The following is a 14,800-nucleotide window of genomic DNA, read 5'->3' on the forward strand; positions in this document are numbered from 1 at the left end:
TACCACTCTTGCCCGCCGTCTTCACATATTAGTATTTTCTTGTGAATTTCCCGTATTATATTTAATAAAAAACAGTATTAATCAGGAGACCGCTGTGTAAACAGGAAAGCTCTTAAGGCCAATTATGGTACCGGTTTACGGGTAAAGTCCCACCTTTCAGGAGAAACAGCCAATCAGTTTGCTGGTTGTGCGGTGCGTGTAGGAGAGTTAGTGTGAGTGGGGAAGCAATCTTTTATTGGGTTTAACTGTTAAAATCTCTTAGCCCCCTATGGACTATAAATCAGTCATTATGTATATTCAGCAGTGTATTAGACACATCATACCACCACTTACTTTATTAAGTACATTTAAAGGAGAACATTGGGAATACGCAGTAGGATACGCAGGAACAGGGTTCAGAAACACTGTTTCAACATGACTTCTGTTCATTTGTAGTTTACAGTAACACCACAGTAAGACCACATATCAACCGGTTATATTGCAAGGTGTGTTTCTGTGTAGTGTTTCAAATTCGTGCTCGATGTGCCCCCTATTTGCCTTTGAGCACCTGCTCCTTCAATGGTCTCTGCACGGCCCTGAACCAAATGGTTATGAATACACTCCCTGTTATTATTTATATGGCTTTTTTTGATATATCCAACATAGAACAGGGTGCTACAAAAATAAATGATAAGAATCATTAAGTAAGACCCATCTAAATTAGAGAAAAGGTCCAATCTCTGATTTTATATTTTATTTATATATTTATTACATTTATTTATTAAATCTCCTCTACCTCCTCTACACATTCACACACTGTGTCGTGATGATCTCAGAACAGTCAGTTACATTTAGGGACTTGATGAGTTGAAATGAAGGACAGAGATGTAGAGTGCTATGAGGAACTTGAAACACATACATCACAATGGACTCTTGTGAATATATATATATATATATATATATATATATATATATATATATATATATATATATATATATATATATATATACACTACCGTTCAAAAGTTTGGGGTCACATTGAAACGTCCTTATTTTTGAAGGGAAAGCACTGTACTTTTCAATGAAGATAACTTTAAACTAGTCCTAACTTTAAACAAATACACTCTGTACATTGCTAATGTGGTAAATGACTATTCTAGCTGCAAATGTCTGGTTTTGGTGCAATATCTACATAGGTGTATAGAGGCCCATTTCCAGCAACTATCACTCCAGTGTTCTAATGGTACAATGTGTTTGCTCATTGGCTCAGAAGGCTAATTGATGATTAGAAAACCCTTGTGCAATCATGTTCACACACCTGAAAACAGTCTAGCTCATTACAGAAGCTACAAAACTGACCTTTCTTTGAGCAGATTGAGTTTCTGGAGCATCACATTTGTGGGGTCAATTAAACGCTCAAAATGGCCAGAAAAAGAGAACTTTCATCTGAAACTCGACAGTCTATTCTTGTTCTTAGAAATGAAGGCTATTCCATGCGAGAAATTGCTAAGAAATTGAAGATTTCCTACAACGGTGTGTACTACTCCCTTCAGAGGACAGCACAAACAGGCTCTAACCAGAGTAGAAAAATGCGGGATTTTGGGCTTCAGGGCAGAGTGGCAAAGAAAAAGCCATGTCTGAGACTGGCTAATAAAAGAAAAAGATTAAGATGGGCAAAAGAACACAGACATTGGACAGAGGAAGACTGGAAAAAAGTGTTGTGGACGGATGAATCCAAGTTTGAGGTGTTTGGATCACAAAGAAGAACGTTTGTGAGACGCAGAACAAATGAAAAGATGGTGGAAGAATGCCTGACGCCATCTGTTAAGCATGGTGGAGGTAATGTGATGGTCTGGGGTTGCTTTGGTGCTGGTAAGGTGGGAGATTTGTACAGGGTAAAAGGGATTCTGAATAAGGAAGGCTATCACTCCATTTTGCAACACCATGCCATACCCAGTGGACAGCACCTGATCGGAGCCAATTTCGTCCTACAACAGGACAATGACCCTAAACACACCTCCAAATTGCGCAAGAACTATTTACAGCAGAAGCAGGCAGCTGGTATTCTATTGGTAATGGAGTGGCCAGCGCAGTCACCAGATCTGAACCCCATTGAGCTGTTGTGGGAGCAGCTTGACCGTATGGTACGCCAGAAGTGCCCATCCAACCAATCCAACTTGTGGGAGCTGCTTCTAGAAGCGTGGGGTGCAATTTCTCCAGCTTACCTCAACAAATTAACAGCTAGAATGCCAAAGGTGTGCAATGCTGTAATTGCTGCAAATGTAGGATTCTTTGATGAAAGCAAAGTTTGATGTAAAAACAATGTTATTTCAAATACAAATCATTATTTCTAACCTTGTCAATGTCTTGACTCTATTTTCTATTCATTTCACAACGTATGGTGGTGAATAAGTGTGACTTTTCATGGAAAACACAAAATTGTTTGCGTGACCCAAAACTTTTGAACGGTAGTGTATATATATATACTGTGTCACAAAATCAAAAACATTATCCTTTGCTTTACTTGTGCTGCTTTAATTGCATTTGCTACAACAGTAAGAAACATAAAATGTGAGTAAAAACAGCTCCAATCTGAAGATGTGGATCAGATTTTATCATCTGAGGACACTTGTTTTGGGATTTAATGAAGTGATTTGCGTCTGATCAGGACAGTCATGCTGTTGTATTTCTATTTCTTTATTCCCATTATAATCCACAGACGCAGTCTCTCCAGCGCTGGCCGGGAGCTGGCGTGTGGTACCGTGCGAGGCTTAGGGCCGCTGAGCCCCTGTCTGCCGCTGACATGTTAAATATTTGAGCACTTGATGGAGCAGGCAGACTGACTCTGACATAAAGGCGCTGCACTCATTCTCCTTGCATCCTGTTTGCCATGGGGCTCTCGCTCCCTCAATTATTTATCACCCTCAATATACAGAGAGGGTCATTACAGATTCATCTTCCCCATCTCGCTCTGTGTGTGTGTGTGTGTGTGTGTGTGAGAGAGAGAGAAAGAGACCGAGGGCAGGAATGCTCTGTCTGTGGTTATTTGTTATGGAGTGTAAACAGTCAGAGTACAGTATATTTATCTTAATCAAGTCATGAGAAAAGACAGTGATTCATTTTAATTATTTTATTAATAAAAAACATTTTTTTGCAATAATTTATTAAAAATGTTATGATTTCCATGCAGTTTAAGGGTACAAGAATATGAAATGAGCACATCCACTTTGATTTTTCAGTAGCTCCTGTGTGTGTGTGTGCTTGTACAAACACACTGATCAGGACAGTCGTGGAGCACATAAGTGTACACTGGCAAAATTACTGGATATAAAAAGAAAAAAAAAGGAAAATAAAATTGTGTATCTTTTGATCTTGACGGGCACCGATGTTCTGTGAAGTCCAAAAAAAGAGAGAAGTCTTCCAGCACAGAATAAATAGTTTCGAATAGCAATGTGTAAACTTGAAGACGGCACGTTTTCACAGAGTGGCAAACAGACATACACGCTCACCGTCAACATTCTGTAATTATTTTTTTTAGTCATTGGTAACGTCCCCCCACTATCATAGATTAATACCTCTACAGAAAAAATGTGTTGTATACATTATATACATTAGAAATAGTCCTTCGCTCTTTTTGGGGTATTGAGGAGGCCCTCTTATTGTTCCGCATGGTCCTAGTAAACACGCACTAGTTACCTCCCAGATAGTCCAGGCTGACGTTTGTGAAAAAAGTCAATCTATTTTCCCCAATAACTGCTGCTGTCCAGTGTTAACGCTTGGTGGGTAACATGACAAAGTGACCAAGATTACAGCTATTATAACTTGGTTCCATAGTTTATTGCCTGTAACAAGAAGACACTCCACAAAACAGCGACTCACACCCCACGCTGCATGTTTCAACCGCTGTGTCGATGGTTAAACCATATGTTCGATCATCACGCGCACACAGAAACATCCACAGTTGGTGAATTAGCTTTAAATTACACACTCCCAAAATAAAACTGAAAAAGTAACCTGGTTGATTTGGTCGCTCACTGATTTCCTCAGAGAATCGAACAGAAGTCTATTCAGAAATTTCCCAGTTCTTCTCTTTAAACTGAATGATAAACCAGTGCTCGTGGTCGGTGGTTGTCACATGGACTTTGGACCAAGACTCTGTGGTCAGTGTGGAATGTTGTTTAGTTGATTTTGGTTAGATCGAAACACTGTGCCGGATCTTAGGTAGCATTATTCCTAATGATACGCTGCAGAAATGAATTACATATTTCTGTGCAATACCACTTCACCTATTTCTCAGGACTTTTGACTGATCTGACTGAACTGAATGGTTTTCACCATTAATTTTGAAATGACTATCCCTTCCAGTGAGATACGACTTTCCGAATATCAGTCTGAACAGCCTGCTGGAGCTTATTATTGCCACTGTCATAAATGTTGTGCATTCATTAGAATTTAGCAAGAACCATTTGGAAAATAACTTTAACAATTTATGCATAGTATACCATGTGTGGAAGTGACAAGAATGGATTAGAAAATCAGTTCTAGACATATTCCAGCCCCTTTCCAGTAATTACAACTTAATATAATATAACGCCTTTCCATTAGATCTTTTGTTAGCGTATGAAAAGGATGATCGGAAATAACAATGATTCTTCTTTATTGATGCAAAACACTGTTATCATTAGTCTGAAGGCGCTTGTCCACTGCATGGTACCTAGACTACTCGGGTCAACTTAACTCTACTAGTTTTTTTTTTTTATTATTATTGTTTTCCACTACCATAGCTATTCCCTGAAATGTGGCATGTGACATCACAAAACACTGTCACTAAATCATCATCGGTGTGACAACACAGTAACAATAGACTACAATAGATTACTTTTTGCATCACCTATTGTGAGGAGTCTCTCTGACCAATCATCACTCTGTAAAGTTTACACCTCATGAAAGCTCGGCTCACTTGGAAGGAAGTCAAGCCTAAGTTAAGTGTTGGTACCACACAGTGTTAATGTGCCCAGAACACAGTCTTGAACTAAAAATCATACTTGAACTAAAAATCAAGTAGATAAAACCAAAACAAGACTTTTATCTGCCGGCTCATCCCTGTTTAGATTAATAAAACTATATAAATGAATTAAGTAACAAGATCAAATGAGTAGAACCTAAAATAAAGTCTTATAAAGTCTTCTCACAGAGGGTTTAGAGAAGACTAGAGGAGCACAGCAACTGCTTAATAAGATTTGTACCGGTCACCAATAATACTCATGACTAATTCAAAATAATAGTGATGTAATTTCTGATAGAAATAAGATTGTTTATCACCTATTATATGCCTTCACTTATAAAGAACTTATAAAGAACTTATAAAGAAAGAGAATTACAGGCATGCTGTGACCTTCAGTTCTAAGATACCTTATAGCAGGGATGTCTGCTGTGCTCGATGCTGTTGAGTCACAGTAAAAATCTGCTTATAGCACTGAAGAGAATAACATTACAGCCTCAGCAGTTGGGCATGATTACTCCAGAGGCCCACCCCATAAAAAACAAGACGATGACTTGCGGAATGGAAAATAGGGTTGGATAGTAGTGAGCCCTTTTACAACCACTGAACTTCACTGAATCTGCAGGTTTCTATTAGAGCGGAGAAACCTGAAATGTGTGAAAAGGAATAAATAATGATTAAAAACACAACTTCTGGCTTCCAAACTAAAATCCAGCAGTGAACCACGTTTATAATAAAAATAGCCCTGTCCAGAAGCGTGAGCAAGTTTTGTCGTTTTGTCGAGCAAAACACCCCTGACTTTTAATTTTCTGTCATAAACCATTAACAGACTCGCGTCAGCCTGTGTACACAGCAGATCTTAATTCTGACAGATCAGAAATCCTACACTTAAGGCTCATTTATGCTCAATGTTAAATATGGGTATGATTATGAACAGAGCTTTCTGTCCGTATTCTGCATTCTTTTTCATATTTTAAGTTTTAAATTTAAGTTTTCCAAAAGATTAAGGATGCAGATGAAACAGAGCAGTACCACTGGAGATTGTGGGGGCAGTGCAGCCAATAGTTTGAGAGCCACATGAATACCACTATATGGAAACAATGGAGAAGAAACTGTGGCAATTTTTTAATACTAATAACAGCTGTTTAATTTTATTTTTATTACAACCTCCTCCATATTTGTTCTGTTGCTGTCAGAATCTTTACACTCTGAACTGCCCTCTAATGGAAGTACTGCTTAACATCTATGCCAATGCCACTGCCCACAAACGTATATGCATAAGTATGTGGACAGTAACAGTTACATTGTTAAAATTAGACTCAGTATTAATTTGTGTATCTAAATTAAGTATAAATGAGCCTTTAGGTGTTATATTTTACATATCTATGGTTGTGTACATGCCAGTGTAGGCTGATGATTATTATTTACTATCAAGGGAAAGAAAAGTAACTTTCTAATTTAATCAAATCAAACTAACTATAACCCTTATCAAACCATGGATGAATCAATACAGTGCAACTAAATAATTCCAAAGTAAAAGTGCTGTTTGTAATGGCGGCTTGAGTTTGATAACTGTTATTCATTTCCTATCTTCCTGGATCCTAAAATCAAGAATAAAAACATCTAAACAGCAATCCTGACAGTACTGTTTTTTTTAAATGAGCACATATGAAAATGGACAAGAAACTGTCCTAAAGATGATGGCCACCATTCGGTAACTGGCGTGGACTGAGATGTCGTGGCATTATGGAGTTTTTGCTTGATTCTGTTCTTGTGATTTTAAAGGTCTTTTTTTCAGTGTTGCTGAAGGTGAGGTGCACTAACAGCCAAAACCGTCGCCATTTGGACCTCTTCAATATCAACTTGCAATGAAACAAATAAACAAACATATAATAAAAAAACAGCAAGTTATTTCAACCCTTGCACACCAAAATGCAGAAAGCCAAAGCTGTGAAACAAAAACCCACGATGCATTTCACTCTATCGAATGTTTACAGATGTATTTCTTTGCCTGATCAGATCAGCTTCAATTCAACATTGTCCTTCAGGCTCCGAGTACAAGACCACAGGCACGGCATTCGACGAACGCGACAAAAACTAAATCCAAGACACCGACGGTGAGAGATCTGCAGAAAAGGAAACGTTGTTCTCTAGAGGGATGATACTTAGCTTATTCCAATGCTTTGCATTTTTAAATACAGTTCCTTTGTTGTCTTGATATAGCTTTACAAAAAATAGTATGACAACAGCTATACGCCTATGCTCCCTATATCTGTGAGACGTTTGTGCAAAGTTCACAGCACAGAGTTACATTTCTATAGCAACTATGAGGTATGTTCACTGTTGCTAAGTGCCAGGTGATATATTTCCAATGCCGCTCGGGGGAGGGGAGCGGATGGATCTCCTCGGGGCTGTGATTTAGTCCGCAGTGAGTGTGTGAGCCAATGACATGCGGCTGGCGAAACGGCACGCTCTCCGACCGAGCCATCCGTCCATTTCGGCTCACAGCTACAAGAAGAATCGCATGTTTTTTTTTCTGTGAACACGAAAAATGTAAATAAAAAACTGCACTGAAGAGCCATAGTGAGGATCTGCTCATGTGAGCAGTTTAGGGTGGGTCCATTATTGTGCTGCAGAGCGCTGCTAACTTGTGCTGCAGAGTGCTGCAGTTCCTCAGTCGTAATGTACAGTTTCTCATCTTTCCACCGAAAATATGGATCACCCTGCTTTAACCAGTTGTCTTTCTGTGTTTCAGTATCATCATGTGTATTTATAGCCCCTGTGTGGAGCTATTTCTAGGCCTTCACATCAAGCGATGATGCTGATTGCACACTGATTGCACGCCGAAGGCGTCCTGACGCTCGCTGCTGTTTATCGACTATAATTGACTATAATCTCTATGAGAGAAGGCCCACACACAGCTGAAATGGAAGACTGGCCCTCTGGACTGCCCCAGAAATCTCACCTGACCATAAGGCTTGTGCACTCACTACCATATTTGCTCCTTTGCACTTGGTTTTCAGAAAGGAGCATCTCTCAGTTGCTCTAAACAGTGTCTTGCCCTGCTCTCTGTCTGCCTTACGCATTTGTGTGTTTCAACCAAAAGTCAGTATAGCAGTTTAATGACCAGTTACCCAGAACAGGTATCATTTTTTTAAGGAAAACATACAGTGCAAATCTAGCATTGTGACAAATATCAGCAGTGTACTTCTCCTCATGACTAAGAGACGGCCCCTGGCGCTGTGTGAGGTTTGTTTGCTGTGTTTAGCGGCAATTACATCTCTCACTTTTAACAGACTCATTTTTCCCCATAGCATGAGTGTACACTTAACCAGTAGCCATTTGAATTGCACTGACCGGCTCATAATATAATAATGCCTTTTCTGTTTAGTCAACAGTCCGTTTCGAAAGTTTTTCAGAGGCCATTTTTCGGAGAGCCCAGCCTTATCTGACTCCACCGAGCCGAGTGCTTCATTTCACAGCGTACTGAGAGAGCTTGCTTTGATGTGGATGATGGTATTTACATGACTGTAAGCACGGTCAACAGGATGAGTTCCTAGGTCACGTCTGGATCTCCACCGCCGAACGCCAGCAGTGTGCTACGAATGTCTGACACGTCGACAAGCAGACAGTGGGTCCACATATTTGACAACAGAAAAAGGGCGTTTTGGAGAAAACCCCTTTGAAGCAGATAAGGCTACAGCACAGCTGGCGTCCTCTGGTGCTGCTCTCTGGTCATTAGGGACTGGGGGAGTGACTTTAGGGGGGAGGATGCAAGTGTTGGTGGGCACTGTGAGTGTGTGAGGATATCCAGTCGTTGCCTCCCCCCCCCCTCCCCCCCTTGCAGCCTGGAAGATCAGTTCTGCTTTGACATAGACGTGGATGGAGGGTGTGGGGGTCATGAATGTATGAAAAGTCGGACCCCCTGTGTCACTCGCACGCTTCCGTTAATCGCTGACGTGGCTCAGTCTGTTGAGTAGAAAACGGAGACTCTCTTCCTCGGAGCGCGGGGCCGGGGCAGCACTCACAGGCCGGACACCATGACCCTGTAGGAGGGAGGCATGTGCTGTCTGTGCCGGGGGCTGGACGCTGGGCTGCTGGTGGGGCTGCAGCTGGCATCCACCCCCCCTATGGAGGGTAAATAGGCGTGGTGCAGGATGGGCAGCTGCAAAGATAGCCTGCGCTGTATGCTGTGGAAACAAAATACAGGAATACACAGGAATTAGAGGAGGAGGACATGATGTTAAATAAAGCAAAGGTAAATAAATCTGAGACAAATATTGGGTTTGTAAATATTCCTAAAAAATCTGACAAATTCAACATAATCTCAAATGCAGTCGATTAATTAAAATACTGTATATTTGTGTAGAAGATGAGTTGTGGAGCTAGCTATAAATATACAATCATTGAGAGTTTATCTAAAACTGTGTAAACTGCATTACAGTACAGGCCTCAAACGAGATATAGCAGTCATCATCTGTTCAGTTTTGACAATACAGACTCTTTTTTTTTTTTTTTTTGGACGTGTCTTTTTCTTATGATCTAAAATTATACTTTTTCTTCTTTTTAGATTTTTGTGGTGACATTTTTATAAAGCTTTATGTCTTTACATGACTCCATTTAGTGTTTTTCCATTTTTAAATCCATTTTTAAATCCGTTTTTGCATTTGTACTTTTAAGCTACACCTACATCATAAAGACTTCTGTCTATGGATGGCTGTGGCATCTCCTGCAGTGTAACTGGCATTACGTGACTTATGAACCCCAAGTTAGGGAAGCCCTAAAGAGCATGGATTCAAATATTGTATTCAATTTGGGGGCAGGGATTTATAATTACAGCCAAAGACCACAGCAAAGAGACAACTGCAACTTGCAACTTGGGGAAACCATGGTCAATGACTCGATGGATAGACCTATGTGAACTTCATATGAAGCGATTGAGCAGTTGATTAAAAAGTCAGTTCAGATTAGTTACCATCCTCGTGTTGTAATAGGGTAAATGCAAAATCACTTTTCAAGAACTATTCCAAGCTAAATCTGAAAGTATTTAAAAGAAAGTTAGATTCTTCCCCCATTCTCCTTCCTGTCCTGGATCAAAACGCTGCATGTTCGTTTCTATTTACATAAATGTGAGCCTGTGGTTGCACAGGAGGGTGACAAATTACAGGTTTTAAAAGTCAAGCAGCAGCGATGTTCTGGATGTAATATATGTGACTGTGGTCTTAAGTAAGCTTTTCACACACACACAAACATTCACACAAACATGTAAACGCACACACACACACTGCGTGTAGGCATAAGCAGCCCTCTGCAGCACAGCCCCCTAATCCACCATGCTGCTGCCTCTTTGCATCCACTGACAAAGTACATTTCATGCCTGCACCTAGTGCCGGTCCTCACCCTGCACCCCGACAGAGTGACACGCTTTCAAGTCAATTACGTAATCTAAATGCCAGTTACATAAAAGAACTAACACACACATTTCCTCCGGTGGACTTTTACTCTGACATTTCCAGAATATAGTTGATTGAATTAGGTATTTACACCCCCACTATGTAGGAGATGCGGCCTGACTAAGATGGGTTGCCCCTCTTTATGCACAAACAATCACTTGGGCAAAATTCTGAGAAAACCAGGAGAGGCTGAGAGAAAGTAGGCCAGATTTTACTCTCACAGGCTACTTCCTGTCTATTTGATTGACAATTTATCCTTGACTATTTAATAGTGCTCTATTTTAGAGAAGCTGTGGGGTACATATTCCTGGGATTTTAAGAAGTTTCTGATTCATACATTATTTAAACTCAACTTTTTCATGCACTGTTAATTTAATGCCACTAGATATAAACTAGAACATGTATCTGTGCTTCTCTTGTTCTACACTGTTCTACATCTCTGTTCAGGGCTCAGCATGTCCCAGCGGTCAGGAGAGATGCTGCTAACTCCGGAGATTGATTCTTGTTGGGATGTAGCTGTGATGTTTCCCCTCTCGGCAGCCAGTCCAAACATTCCCATTTGAATTGGTTCTGATATGTATTGTTTTATCTTTTGGAGCTTGTGATGCATTGGATGGAATGAAAGAATGAAAGATGAAGCTTATATTAGAGACTCTCTTGAGCTTTGTGACTCCATTTTGACTTTTAGATGAATTCATATTTTATGAATTTTTAATTTATCTAGCTAGTGTCCAAATTGTAAAATGATCTCAAAAGTGATGTTGAGGTCACTATAAACTACGCAATGCTTCTTAATATAGTGTAAACATGGTTGACATGAGACAAATGTGGACCAAAATGCATTAGACTGAATCTTAAGATTTCCAATATTTCCCCATTTTTATGTGTTTAGTAGGTTTGATGATATAAAACTAGAGAAGTGCATTTCCTGGAGAAACAGCAGAATGAGTTGTTAAGGTGGTTGTCGATACTTGCAGAGTGGTGGTCACTAGTAAGTTATCACAAAAAAGACACAACAAAAAAGTGTTACTAGGTAGTTGCAACACATTTACAATTCATATGGTCTCCCAAGTGGTGCTTTGGTTCTTTATGTAGTTGGTTGGGAATTAGAGCTTAGATCGGGCCTGATTTAAACCCCACATTTTTTTGTAAGCAGAGCTTTAAAACTGAGCTTTTTAAAAATATTTTTGGGATATTTGAACGAGCGAAATCTGTTCAGAATGATGTTAATTAACATTGCAACACTGAAGAAGCATAGACCTATTATTTAAGAATTTATTTTCTTTTTTTAAACAGCTTCACACAGCACTGCAATCAAATGTGGACAAGTGGAGAGCGAGAGATGCGTGATTATAACATTCTAACTTGTGCAACTTTCATTTAAAAACAGTTTGATTTGTTACTCAGCTATATTGTTATTATCATGTTATTATATCAAAAAGATATAGCATTAAAAAACAGATGCCTACATCACAGACCTTTTTTTTTTCTGACCCGATCCAGCCCAAGGAAAATGGTGGGAAATCTCGGCACGGTCAGAATCAGGCACAGATTTTAAGCTCTATTGGTGATTAATTTCTTTAGGGGAAAGATCCTGTTCTCTTCACCCTTTAGTTCGAAAAAAGGCACAGATTTCCGTTAGGTGCCTTGGAATAGATTACAAGTGACCTTGAAGTCTTGACACCTGCACTCTAGTCACACAAAAAAGCTCCAGAGTGTTTGATCCGTGAGCTGTGACGAGATTTGATGTCAGCAGGTCTGCCCGTGGGTTAAAATACAGCATTTGCGTGTTACCAATTCAGCACTACATAGAACACCCTCAGATATCTTTCTAAACACACACCCCTGAGAACAGTGTGAATCTGTAAGTACGGGGGCTGAGGGGTGTGCAAGGCGTGCTGATGAAAAGGTGAGCACACTGCACACTCCCTCCCCCATGTGATCAAGCATTCAATGGGCATTGGGAATAACTCTAGTATTCCTCTCCTGCTCTCCTGTCTATTTTCAGGCATCACTGCCTCCATTGCCTGCTGTAAATCACTGGTTATGTAACGCCCTTCTCTGTGCATGTCTCTCGCTCTCTCTCTCTCTCACTCCTTCATTCTCTGGGTTAATCTCTGCATATAAAAACTTTCATCCCTCTCTGATCATACAGAGAAACATGCCTAAGTGCACTTATTATACTGGAGCATAACCATGTGTCTGAGTGAATGAAGCAGATAAAACACTCACTGTTCTGGCGAGTTGATGTCCTCTAGCGGGCCTCTGTTTATTCTAGAGGGATCCATAGATCCCCACTGTGCTTGGGGTTTTTGCTCCAGGTGATTTTTCAGAACAGATTTTTCACCGTCTACAATAAACAATAAACAAATGTACAAACACAATAAGACACAAATTGCAGTGTTGTTGCAATGCTTGTAATGATGCCATTGATTTAAAAACGTATCAAATCCCCATATTTAGATTTTAAACTGTATGCCTTATATGAGGGCCCACCCTTCAGTTCTGTAACTCCATGGTTTTTTTTTCAACCCTGATCTTGGAGACACCCTGCTCTGCACATTTTAGTGAATTCCTTGCTTTAATATTCCCTCCTGCAACTCTGAAATGACTTGTTAGTTACCACAGTGGCAAGACCCACTGTCTTATCACAACACACACTGTAATCATTAACATTATTAACATAACTGCGTGCCTAATTTTACACCAATCTGGAGTATAATTTTTTGTCAATGAGTAAAGATCCTGGTATGGATGTTTAATTCTATTAAAATGCTTAAGTCTATCTGTAAACATTACAATATATAGAGAAACTGACATCTTAATGAAACGTATCATCAAAAATTGTATTAAGAGTTATTCATAAAGCCTCTGTATTAGGTTACGGTTCTTTAAGTAAGTGAAAAGTCACACAACTTATACCCAAACATGTTTTTTTTTCTAAAGAAACATGCATTCAATAGTTACGTAATTAAGTAAAGACATGTTTTAAGTTGTTCTATGGCATCATTTTCAGCACCTTTAATTTTATAGCATTTTAATTTTGTGTCGTTTATAATAGTTATAGTATTACATCTTCCATCCAGATAGATAATTATACACATACAGTGGCAAGAAAATGTATGAAAAGAATAAAGTTCCTCCAAAAGCTCTTTTTGGCAAGGTATGGGAAGTTTGAGTGGTTTATTCAGACTTTAGGTATGCTAACACTCTGAATGAATGTATTCAACTAAGTTGTGTTATTATTTTAGAAACATTCTATTTGTCAATGACTTGAATGAAGATCAGATCACACTGTATGACAAATTTATTCCGAAAATCCTAAAATTGCAAAAGGTACTTTTCCTTCTACTGGTTAAATCTTAAAATGTTCTTTCTGCTTTTTGAAAGAATCTTCAGGGAAGCAGCAGCAGCTCTTCTAAGAAATGTCCTCAAATAACCCATTCTAGCACCTCTGTTTTTAAGAGTGTATTTCAGGGAAAATACAATATCTGTCAGAGAGTGAAACTTCGGTGACAGAGAACTGTCAGGTACTCAAGGTGCTTTATTTGTGCTGCACCTGACAACTCAGGCGTTGTCTCCTCTCTTACACCTAAAAAAACCCACAGCTCACGCTGATGCCATTCACACGCGCTGATCAAAGTAACAGTGACAGACAGATGAGTAATGCGCGGTGTTAGATGAGCTCCACGCACCTTTTCCGTCTGTAAAGTTGCGTATGCTCAGGATGTTGTTGACGTCCTGGTAGTGATTCTGCTTTATATACGGCGTCTTCTCCGGGGTGTCCTGCAGCTGCATGGTCACTTCCTCCAACTCTTTATCCATCTGAGCAAACACACAATTACATTTCAGATCCCGAATCAGTCAGTGATAACAGATTTAACAATAGCAGAACTTAAACACCTGCACGTGCATGGGGAGGGGGGGTCACTTTATGTATTTTGAGTATTGAGATTCTATCTGGGTAAAACCCATCTGCATATAAATGCAAGTGTTACAAGGCCAAGATGTATTTAAAACAATTTAAACAAATCAGATCACTCAAATTATCTCAGGGGTTAGAATAATATGCATTTGAGGCAAATAAAAGCAGTGTGAAAGCATCTGTATCAACAAGATGCATTCAGCAGAGTTCATACAGAGTTCCCCAATGGTGGAACAAACTTCCTTCCACTACCAGACCAGGAGAATCTCTCGCTATCTTTAAGAAACTCCTGAAGACAGAGCTCTTCAAAGAGCACTTACTCTCCTAACACCTCTAACAAAATAACTAATTCTAACCTAACTCTATTCCATTATTTCCCTTTGACCTCCTTTAGACCTTATCTAAAAATATTTTTTTGGATAGATAGATAGATAGATAGAT

General features: G+C 39.5%; 1 protein-coding gene across 1 annotated transcript in view; it reads right to left on the bottom strand.

Annotated features, from left to right (window-relative positions):
- Positions 1–3,094: 3,094 nt before the first annotated feature.
- Positions 3,095–14,800, bottom strand: part of gabbr2 (gamma-aminobutyric acid (GABA) B receptor, 2) — a 306,925-nt gene continuing 295,219 nt past the window's right edge. The window contains exons 17-19 of the mRNA XM_007258852.4: positions 14,130–14,259; positions 12,667–12,784; positions 3,095–9,171 (exon numbers count right to left, since the gene is read on the bottom strand). Of these exons, the coding sequence (XP_007258914.2) occupies positions 9,006–9,171; positions 12,667–12,784; positions 14,130–14,259 (414 nt within the window). The 3' untranslated portion in view covers positions 3,095–9,005. The remainder of the gene's footprint in view (positions 9,172–12,666; positions 12,785–14,129; positions 14,260–14,800) is intronic.

This window comes from Astyanax mexicanus, chromosome 3 (assembly GCF_023375975.1).
Source record: "Astyanax mexicanus isolate ESR-SI-001 chromosome 3, AstMex3_surface, whole genome shotgun sequence".
Classification (NCBI taxonomy): domain Eukaryota; kingdom Metazoa; phylum Chordata; class Actinopteri; order Characiformes; family Acestrorhamphidae; genus Astyanax; species Astyanax mexicanus.